The sequence below is a fragment of the Pinus tabuliformis genome, chromosome 8 (genome assembly GCF_031772625.1).
Source record: "Pinus tabuliformis cultivar Carrire ecotype Pingquan chromosome 8, CPIR1, whole genome shotgun sequence".
Classification (NCBI taxonomy): domain Eukaryota; kingdom Viridiplantae; phylum Streptophyta; class Pinopsida; order Pinales; family Pinaceae; genus Pinus; species Pinus tabuliformis.
In genome coordinates this window covers 1,554,307,880-1,554,319,883 of record NC_142294.1, presented here as the reverse complement: position 1 = coordinate 1,554,319,883, position 12,004 = coordinate 1,554,307,880, and the positions used below count along the sequence as shown (strand labels likewise).

General features: G+C 36.2%; 1 protein-coding gene across 1 annotated transcript; it reads right to left on the bottom strand.

Annotated features, from left to right (window-relative positions):
* Positions 1 to 538: 538 nt before the first annotated feature.
* On the bottom strand, positions 539 to 1,867 carry LOC149241884 (homeobox-leucine zipper protein HAT22-like). The gene is made up of 4 exons (XM_089370703.1): positions 1,788 to 1,867; positions 1,171 to 1,531; positions 999 to 1,078; positions 539 to 770 (listed from the first exon to the last, which is right to left on the bottom strand). Exons 1-4 carry the CDS (start codon positions 1,865 to 1,867, stop codon positions 539 to 541), a joined length of 753 nt encoding a protein of 250 aa, XP_089226829.1.
* Positions 1,868 to 12,004: the final 10,137 nt, after the last annotated feature.

The following is a 12,004-nucleotide window of genomic DNA, read 5'->3' as shown; positions in this document are numbered from 1 at the left end:
CATTAATATTCATGCATTGACTAGTCAATAGGTATTGCTTTTAGGGATAACGATGACTTTTACTATGAGCATGGATACGAGAAATTGTCATCTGTATTTTATTAAAAATAATAACAAAAGAGAACGATTAAAAAATAATAGAAAAAAAAAAGACAACGATTATTATACATGTTTACATTGATGATTGATAATAAAAAATGACAAAATTCATAAACACAAGAAGGGTCAGAGAAAATGATGATCTTACATAAACATTTGAATTTTACATACAATGTTTATTTCATAGACTCCCACTCTGTGCAGCTGTACGTTCCTTGGTTTATCAAGATGCCCCATTTCATTCAATAAATTAACTCGAGCGCTTTCTGAACCGACATACAATTAATAGAAAAATATACTGAAACCCTAAATGTTTCACAGAGTTAACATTTATAGAAAACTTAAAATGTTTGACAAAGAGAACGATGTCCACCATGGTAAACATTGACTACGTGTAAAGAAACTCCGATCAATACCGGACCATTCATTGCCCGGTATTTCAAAACATAGGCCCAGATTTTGCCAAAGTCAAGTGGCTACAATTGTCACCAACTGAAACTCTCTCACAGGAGGGGCACATGGTAAGGCTTGACACAGGCCGGAGAGGTGGCGACATTTTTAAAGCTTTCAGTTTTTGCAGCTCTATTCGATGTTTTCTGTTCTCGTCTGCAAGTGTCTCATTATATCTCTTCAGAACCTCGTAGTCCATTTCCGTTTTCTTAAGCTTTGTCCTTAAACAAATTCATAACATTTAATTAACTTATAACAGAAATCAGTCAATAAAACTGTCAACACAATAGGATCTCCATGGGATCAAAAGTTGTCCGAATTAAAAATTAGATCGAAAATTGATTTCCAAGTCATTCTTCATAGTTACAGGCTGTTGATACGAAAAGGGGACTTTTCATATGAATGTCAGCATGCAAAATACAATGAATGAATAAAGGGCGAGAGCTGACCTTGCTCGTCTATTCTGGAACCACACCTCAACTTGTCGAGGGCGGAGATTCAACTGTAAGGCCAATGCTTGCTTTTCCTTCTGCGGAAGAAGAAGTTACAGCAGCCAAAAACATCACGAAACAAAACGATAGAGCGGTAAGTTGTAAGTGAATACTGTGAACAGAAACTTACAGGTTCGGGTACCCTGTTCTTTCTGAAACTTTCTGCCAAAACACCACATTGTTCTCTGGAGAGTCTAAGCTTCTTCCTGGAACAGCCCTCCTCTTCTACATCGCCGGGCACCCTCGGCCAAACTCGGTCATTCTCCAACTCCTCGCCATCATCCTGCCTTCTTCGCTTGATCTCCGCATAGCCGTTCCGGAGGTTAATCGCGCTGGAATCCTTGGACAACGACACATCAATACCGCCTGCATCTTCGTTGGAGAAACAGGACGCTCGGCATTTGTTGGCATCGGATCGCCATGACACAGCTACGTGATGGATGGGAGCCATCGCTTCTCCCGTTGATCTCTCGCTGCCAACACTACCGTTCCTGCAGATGACGATTTTCGTTATCATGATCCAAAAACATCGTTAAAACAAGACACATATCAATCAAAACACCATTAAAATAAAATCCAATCCGTTCTTGACGATTGGTTTTAGCAAGTAGTAAACAGTGCACGAATATTATACCAATCGAAGGTGATGTCTTCTCCCAGGGCGAAGTGCCGCAGCGGGAGTCACGGTCTAACGGAAACAGATCTAACTGCAAAGGAGGCCCATTCAACTTTTTTTGCGAAACGTACATTTCGTCCTTTTCTCTGGTGGCTGTCGCATTACAAATACCCTGTACTAATGAAAGCCCCGCACTGCAATCCTGATCCATACGCCTTTGTTTCGTCAAGGTTTCAATAGAGTGGAAATGATTGAAGAATGTATAAAACAGAAAGGGATTATATAGCAGGAGAGAAAGGGCTATGGATCCGGCGACCGGGCTGACTACACAATCTTCAACAATAATTATTATAATAATAATTATGGACCGTTAATTGTTAAAAGAATAAAAGGTTGACCGTCAAACACAATGAAATTGGTGACTGACCCTTTATGGTGTTGACAGCCCAATATTGTATCTCTTTGACCCGTCAGGTTGGCCAACGAGGACAGGGTTTCATTATTATTAAGAAAAAACACATGGATTTGGCAACTAGTCTAACACAAACAAAGTTTATATCACATATTTTTTGGAAAATATTTTACACCAACATTTATCAAGTTCGAGGTGGGGGTAATAATGTAGATTTAAATAAATAAAAATTGAAATAAAGGAATTTCTCGTTCAAATGGTAAGAAAATCCCATAAATCGATTTAATATTTTATTTGATTTTATTTTAAAATATATTATTATTCTTCTCGAATTAGATATATTAATTTAATATTTTATCAATTTTTAATATTAAAATAAATTATTATTAATATGATGGTCATTATTAATTTTTAATAAGATTAATTTTTATTTATTAAAATTTTGTAATATTTTAGATAATAATTTTTTGGGATTTAATTATGACCATTTTTATGAGAGTTAGTCGTAACTCACGTGTGAAGAAGTGATTAATTTCTGGGTGATGCTCACATGGGTGAAGAAGTGGGGATTGAAACTAGTGAAATGAATCACAATGACTAAACTAATTTTTGGGTGATCCTCACAGGGTTGAAAATGTGACTAATTTCTGGGTGATGCTCACATGGGTGAAGAAGTGGGGATTGAAACTAGTGAAATGAATCACATAGTGTCAATCATCATTTCCTCAACACTTTTGGTGATGCTCACACGGGTGAAAAAGTGGGATTTGAAACTAGTGAAAGGAATAACATAATGTCAATCATCACTTCTGCATTACTTTAGGTGATGCTCACACAGGTGAAGAAGTGGGGATTGAAACTAGTGAAATGAATCACATAGTGTCAATCATCACTTTCGCATTACTTTAGGTGATGCTCACACAGGGGAAGAAGTGGGGATTGAAACTAGTGAAATGAATCACATAGTGTCAATCATCACTTCCGCATCACTTCACACGGGTGAAGATGTGGGGATTGAGAATAGTGAAATGAATCACATATTGTCAATCATCATTTAGGAATCACTTCTAGGGCTTGCACTCGGTAATTAGGACTTCCCAAAGGTCATCCATCTCAGATCGCCTCTGGCTCAAGCTCGCTTCATTGTAGAATTTTCCCCACAATCAAGCCCACTTAGCTTGCTATCCCATTTGCAGTTGAATCCTAAAAATGATATCTAATATAATGCAGTGTGAAAACCCCTCAATACTTATGTAACATATCTTAAAATTTTATGATTATGTTTAAAAATTATAGAAAAATATTGTTAAAAATTTATAATGTAGTGATAACTTTAATTATTATAAATAATGAAAGTCTCATTTTAATATAATTTAAAATTAAGATTGAATGTTGATTGTCTTAATCATTTTAATTTAATTAAAAAATTATTTTAATTGTCTAGGTTGTTATTAATTTTTTATTGTAATATTTTAATGTTATTATTGAATTAAGGCTTTTGTGATCATTATCAAGTTTTTGAGACATATTTTGGCAATAATCACATCTATATTCATTTTTCAAAGAGTTTGGAACCAATGAGTATAGTTTATGGTCAGGACAAGATGAAGAACAAGACCATGGCAACAAATTAAATAATTGACTAGGCAACAACTACGTTTGACTGGATCAAGAGTTAGGGAAAAAATAGATAATTAATTAATTAATTAGTTAATTTGTTATATTTATCTATTTTATTTAAATTCTATTTATAATTAATTAAAATTTTAGGAACTAATAACATTAAAGCTAATAAATAATTTATTATCCTCTTAACTAAACTACATAAAAACTCATAACACTATAGGGAATACTATAGGGTTAAATAAATAATTTATTTATTTAATTACAAAGTTTATTTATATGTAACTAAATAAGTATTATTTTACAACTAAATAAATTCATAATAATACTAACATGTGAAGTACTAGGATAAAACTATAAATTTGTATTAAATAATTAATTAATGAGCTAATTTAATTATTTATATTCATCTAACTACATATAAACCTATAATACTATAGGGAATATTATAGGATAAAATATTAATTAAATAACCTGGGCCTCCTCAATACATATATGATGCCTAGCCTTCTATGTGTGCTTTGCCAAGGCTGAATACCAGGTCCTCCCATGCTTTATGTCGGTTACGTGGTCATGAATCCTCTGATCAATTGTTATGAAACCAGCTCAAAAAAAGATAGAAAAGATAGATCAACGCCTTAAAATTTAGCCTCTTCGAGGGGGCAACCTCCTTTACATTACATAAATGAACAATTCTTGGATGATACAAATGATAAAACCTCCTTTCTATATATAGGAGTCTAAGGAGTCACAATATAATCCAGCCGACCTAACAATAATAATATAAAGCCACAAAAATAACAATAGAGGGATTCTATGGGCACATTAATAACAATATGGGGGCACAACAATATAAATAAAGGGTATAACTACAATAGTAATTGGGTAATCATTAGTATTATAGGGACCCAACATGCCCCTCTCCTTCAAAAAAGTGTTGTCCTCAACGCTTGAGTAATTCTGAATACTTCTGCATAAAATTCTCATCCTCCCATGTGGAATCTTCAGCGGATAAGTTCTTCCACTTGATAAGGTACTCTGAAATTGATCGATTTCGTAGTTGTCGAGTTCTTGTTTCTATAACTGCTTCCGGTTCCAATATAATTTTTCCTTCCTTGTCAAGTTCTGGCAATATTGTTTGAACTGGGAGCTTTTCGCCTATAACCTTCTTTAAGCATGAAACATGGAAAACTGGGTGCAATCGAGACGCTATAGGAAGCTCCAATTTGTATGCCATAGTACCAATCTTTTGCAACACCTTGTACGGACCATAATACTTTGGTGATAATTTATTATCCTTCTTAGCTTGCTTGAGGGACATTTTCTTATATGGTTGTAGCCGTAGGAATACCCAATCACCTACATCAAAACTTCTTTCACTGCGATGTTGATCTGCCTGTTGTTTCATTCTATTCTGTGCCAACACGAGGTTATCCTTTAAGAGTTGGAGGACTTGTTGTTGATGTTCGATGTGATGTTCCACTTCCTGAACCTTAGAATTTTCTCTTAAATATGATGTGATGGATGGTGGTTGATACCCATAAAGTGCCATAAATGGGGTCATTTTTGTTGCTGTATGAAAGGAAGTGTTATACCACCATTCAGCCAAAGGCAAGCATTTGACCCATTGTGTCTGTTTATCAGATACAAAGCAACGAAGATATCCTTCCAAACATTTGTTTACTATCTCAGTTTGCCCATCAGATTGAGGATGATAAGATGAGCTATGAGCTAACTGAGTACCAAGACAAGAAAATAATTATGTCCAAAAATTTCCAGTGAAAATGGGATCTCTGTCACTTACAATAATCTTTGGGTTTCCATGTAGCTTTTGAATTGTTTCCATAAATGCAGTAGAAACTGTACTGGATTTAATTGGATGTGATAATGCACAAAAGTGTGCATACTTGGTAAGTCTGTCAACTACCACCATGATGACACTCTTTCCCTCAGACTTGGGTAAACTTGTGATAAAATCCATTGATACCTCCTCCCAACGTTGGCTTGGAATGGATAAAGGTTGTAATAGACCCGGTGTCTTAATTGTTTCAACTTTATTTTGTTGACAAACCAAACATTCTGCCACAAACTTTTGAATATCTGATGTAAGGCCCTCCTAAAAAATTTCCTTCTTAACCCTGTGGTAAGTTTTTAAAAATCCTGAGTGCCCTCCTAAGGGAGAAGTGTGCAATTCAATAAGAATCTTTTGTTTTAGCTGGGAATTCTTACAGAGGTATAAGCGATCTTTGTACCATAACAAATCATTTTTCCAGCTAAATGTATCAGACGTACTGGAATCTTATTGTAGCTTTCGAATAAGTGCCCACACTTCTTCGTCATTCTTCCATTCCTCCCTTGCTTCATTTATCCAATCTGGTTGGATGATAGAAATAGCGCACAACAATGCTTCCACATCCTCATCCTTCCTTGAGAGTGCATCTGCCACCACATTTTGCTTCCCTTTTTTGTAGATGATTTCAAAGTCATAACCCAACATCTTTGTGACCCACTTTTGTTTCTCTTGAGAGGATAATCTTTGTTCTAAAAAGTATTTAAGGCTATCATGATCTGTTTTTACCTTGAAGTGTCTTCCCATTAGGTAGGGTCGCCATTTCTTAAGTGCATGGAGTATTGCCAACATTTCCTTCTCATAAATAGCTTTGCTTAGAAACTTTCCCTTGATTGGACGACTTTCAAAAGCAATGGGTCTTTCATCTTGCATTAGAACATCACCAATTCCATTTCCTGAAGCATCACATTCCACAATAAAGGTTTTTGTGAAGTCCGATGTAGCTAAGACCGGTGCTTGGCACATTGCCTCTTTAAGATGTTCAAAGGCCTTTGTTGCTTCTGAAGTCCATGAAAATGAATCTTTCTTCAATAATGTCATTAGAGGTGCTGTTGTTCTCCCATAATTCTTAAAAAACTTGCAATAATACCCTGTCAACCCAAGAAATCCGCGCAAATGCTTTATGGATGTGGGGATTTTCCATTCCTTAATGGCTTTAATTTTGGTAGGGTCTACCTTAACTCCTTCATGAGATACAATATGACCCAAATATTCCACCTCCTGGACTCCAAAGAAACATTTGGATCTTTTGGCATATAATTGTTTCTCCTCCAATAGTTGTAGCACCCTGTCAACATGTTCAACATGATCCTTCCAAGACTTGCTGTAGATAAGTATATCATCAAAAAATACTAACACAAATTTTCTAAGGAATGGTTTGAAAATTGAATTCATCAAACCTTGAAATGTTGAAGGTGCATTGGTAAGGCCAAAAGGCATGACCAAAAATTCATAATGACCCTCATGAGTTCTAAATGCCGTTTTCGGAATGTCTTCAATCTTCATTCTGATTTGATGATATCCTGAACGAAGATCCAACTTGGTGAAGTAAATTGATCCATGCAATTCATCCAGTAATTCATCAATGACAGGAATGGGGAACTTATCTTTAATAGTGAGCTTGTTGAGCTCCCTATAATCCGGACACATGCGCCATGATCCATCCTTCTTGTGCACCAATACTACTGGAGCAGAGAAAGAACTTTGACTCGGTTGAATTATACCAGCCTCTAGCATTTCTGCAACCATACGTTCAATTTCACTTTTTTGGACATAGGGATATCTGTACGGCTTGATGTTGGAGGAACACTTCCTAGAATCAGATGAATAGCATGATCATGATCACGCATAGGTGGGAGACCTTTGGGAGTCTCAAATACCTTAGAATGATTGTCCAGGACTTTTTGGAGATCTGGAGAAATAGATGATTCTAATGTTGAAACATCTAGCGAACATAATTGTGCAATTACACCCCTTTGCTCCTTTTTTATAAGCTTTGTCATACCATTAGAGCTGATTATCTTTCCTGGTTTCCCTGCAATACCCCTTAATTCAACTTCCTTTCCTTCCATAGAAAATTTGATGAAAAGTTCTTGAAAATTAAAAGCTATTGTACCCAAGGATTGTAGCCATTGGACTCCTAGTACAACATCAGCACCTCCCATTGGAATGGAAAGCATTGAGTTAGTCAATACATATTCTCCCATGGATAGCTTGATATTATGGCACTTTCCAGAGCAATTTATTGTTCCTCCATTTGCAATCATCACTTGACACTCTGGTGCTGGATATAGGAAGCAATTCAATTCTTTTGCTACCCTACAATGAATAAAATTGTGGGTGCTTCCTGAATCAATCAACACTATCACCTTTTTCTTCTTGATTTGTCCTTCTATCTTGATGGTTTGAGGAGTGGTAATTCCTGCCAATGCATTACAAGATATGGTCAGATTTATTTGTTCTTCATCTAGGCTTTGTTCCTGGAGCATATCCTATTCTTTTGACCTTTCTTGCTCATTTTCTTCTTCCTCTTCACAATCTATGTAGAGTAATTTCTTGTCAACACACTTATGACCTTTAGTGTATTTGCTATCACAACTATAACAAAGCCCTTTTGCTCTTTTTTATTCCAATTGTTGTGGTGTCAACCTTATAGGTTGTGGAAGACTAGGGGCAACTCCACTTCTGTCTTTATAGTTGTGAGTGGTATGCTTCCTGGTTGCCATAATTTTGCTTTCCATTTTTCTTGCTAACCTGAATGCCTTCTCTAATGAATCAGGTTCCCAAAGTCGAACATCATGTTGGATATTATCTTTTAAAGACCCTATGAACACATCAATCCTATGCTGCTCTGGAATATCTTTTACCCTTATGTTCAATTTTTGGAACTCCTCAATGTGCTCCATTATTGAACCCTTTTGTTTGAGACTTATCAATTGGCTAAAAAAAGTGTTGCTTTTGTATCCTCATAATGTGCTATCAATTCTTCCGTAAAAATTGCCCAAGTGATAAATTGTTTACGAGAGCAAAGCCATTGATACCATACAAACTGATTTGGTTCCAAATATAAAGTTGCCATACGTACCTTTTGTGTGTTTTTCACATTATTGAGATCGAAGAACTGCTCCATCTGTAATATCCATGTGGCGGGATCCTTGCCATCAAACTTCCTCATATCGATTTTTGGAATATGGTAGGTCTTCGATCCAACATTAGAGTCTATGGAATCATGATTAACATTTCTTTTGTTCACATCATGAGTTTCCTTTACAACCTTTTCACCATTAGTAAGTATTTCTTGTAGAAAATTTGTCAAATCTGTCTTCAAATCTGCCATGTCTGTCTTCAAATCTGTCCTCAAATCTGTCTTCAGATCATCCATCTTAGCTTCCATGCCCTTTATCTTAGATTCCACACCATTTATCTTAGCATCTGTTAGCTTTTGTGAGCGTGAAATTTGTTGCACTTGTTCTTGTAATTTTGATATATCATGTAGCATTTCTTCCTCTTCTTCATGAGTCATGCTAGAGCTTTCAGGTTCCTTACTAGGTGTTTTCATTTTCTTTCCTCGGGGCATCAGTTACCGTTAATAATGCTTTACTATGCCCTTTGAATTCCTTCAAACCAAGCTTATGCAAAAATAAAAAATAAAACTACACACCTTTTTTTACTTTGTAGAAGCCTGATATTGAATCTGATATATCTCTGTAATTTCGAATCATCCAGTTCTGAAATTGTGACCTATAGTACCCTTCTATGTCCTCTTTCCAATGCCACTAGTCTGATCCAAATTGGATTCTCCAAGAAAGAGTTATGCACAATCTCCCGCAGTGGCCTGATTATAGACTAGTTCAGTAGAGTGAACTTGTATGAAGTGGCACGTGTCACTGTTTCAAACTTTGACTCTTAAAAACATATAAAAGAAAACTACAGTCCGTCCTCTTTCTGTACCTTGTTACGAAATTTCAATCCAATGCTCAGAAAGAAAGTTATGATGATTTTCCCGAGGTCACCTGTTTTGAGTGTAATTCAGGAGTCTACAAAAAGACCAACTTCCTCAGATCATATCTCCAAAAATATCGCGCGAAAAGCTCTGAAATTCAGACCCAAGGTTCAGCGCGATTTCTTATCAAATGGGTTTTTTTTGCGACTTCTGAAACGTCACAGAAAAAAGTTATAGCGAAAATGCCACGATGACCTGTTTGGAGCAGTGAAACCCTAGAATCCAAAGCTCTGATACCAAATGTTATGAAACCAGCTCAAGAAAAGATAGAAAAGATAGATCAATGCCTTAAAATTCAGCCTCTTCGAGGGGGAAACCTCCTTTACATTACATAAATGAACAATTCTTGGATGATACAAATGACAAAACCTCCTTTCTATATATAGGAGTCTAAGGAGTCACAATATAATCCAGCCGACCTAACAATAATAATATAAAGCCACAAAAATAACAATAGAGGGATTCTATGGGCACATTAATAACAATATGGGGGCAATGGGGGCACAACAATATAAATAAATGGTATAACTACAATAGTAATGGGGTAATCACTAGTATTATAGGGACCCAACATCAATAGAGTGCCCAGTGTCACCAACATAGGGTGTCCCACAAAACCATGGAATAACATAAACACCTTTCATGTCCTTGGGGTCAACAGGGTCTTTACAGATCTTAGAGAGCTAATAATGGTGTTAAGGGGTCAAAAGGTAGAGGGAACATTATGCTTCATAAGTATTCTCACGATCTTTTCAGTGGTCCCATGGATGAAATGGAGATGCACCCCTGATATTCGATCTTTAGGGTCTTTCTTAACCTTACGACTTCTGCCAGCTTTAAGGAAATCTCCGAGACCTTGGTGCCTACTATATCCATTATCAATAAAAACATTAAGCAGATGATATTTCCCTTTGTCAAGGTTCTTTTCATCAGAAACTCTTAGTGCACAAGTAGCTAGCGTGTTGAGAACACCCAACATGCTAGCTACTACTGAGTATGAGTTTCCTTTCGAAACAACTGGTTGGAGAAAGAGTCTTCATCCTTCTTCGAAATGAGAACATTAAGGAAAGGCAGGCACCCATCAACTTCTTGCTCCATAGTAAACTTTATGGAAGAGGATTGATTGTTGATATGTTGGAAAAACTGATATAATCCATCTTGGCCATAGGACCATATGACACTAACTTGTCATCCACAAATCCTTTCCATAGCTTGGGCAAGAGATGGGCTGAATCCGAAGCCTTGGATTCAATGTCTTCCATAAAAATATTAGCAACAACCAAGGACAATGGGGAGCCCATGGCAACCCCATAGGTTTTCTCATAGAATGCCCCTTCAAAGTAGAAAAAAATAGACGTGAGACAAATCTCTACTAAACGAGTGGTCTCATGGTCGGTGAGGTGATTGATGACCACAATGGCTTCCTTAATAGGGATGCAAGTGTAAAGGGAAACCACATTGAAACTAATAAGAATGTCCCTAGGGTCAAACTTTATGCCCTTTATCTCATTGACAAACAAAGAAGAGTCTTTGGCAAAAGACTTTGCAAGGCCAACAAGGGGTTTAAGCTTTAAGGACTTTTATCTTTTAATTTTTGATAGCAGCCTGTTTATGTTTAAATTTATATTAACGATATTTTTAATATTATCAATATTTTATGGAGTGTTTTTTTCTTGACTTTACAATGATTTAGTTAAGGTATTGCATCTTTATGCTAGCCTAATTTGAAGCATAAGTGGCTTTGACTAGAGTTTGAGACAAATTTAGAAAAACTCATTGCTTTCATGTTGTTTATGCCATGTTCTCAATGGAGAGAGACTCTCTTTTATCGTTGGAATATTTCATTAATTTTAAGATTATAAAAGTTATGAAAAACTTTTGAATTTGCTTGATATTTCTCCAAAATTCTCTAGATATGTTGCATCCCCAAATTTCATAAATATATTAAACTAGTTACACCGTAAGGTGTTCACCTTTGAAATCAACTCTCCTAGCTGCCATCGTGTGCTTTTCTGAACCACTTAATCAGATGTTAGACGATTGAAAAATTCTTGACCCTTGGATTAATAGTTGGGATAAAAAAAACCTAATAGTTAGTTTAAATTAGTTTCTTATGTTCATTTCCCCACAATTTTTCTTGCTACACAGAATTGCCTCAAATCTTGCTGTTAATTCTAACCCCAGGATCAGTCTTTCATTCTCAAATTCAAGAGCTGCAAACCTCATCATATCTGTAATGTGCCATCCCTTAAGCCTGCCAAATAAACAAGTATACACCTATCTCATCATCTATGTGCTTCCCATGATCATAGACCAATTAACTCCCATGTATCAAAGTGGTTAAGTCTCGGTTAAACCCATGCCCAAGTGTTGCCACCAAGGCATCATCATCGCTGCAACTCCCTCACTCCAAAGTGTCTCATATCGATCCTCCACATCAAGTCACTCTCTCAAGAACACC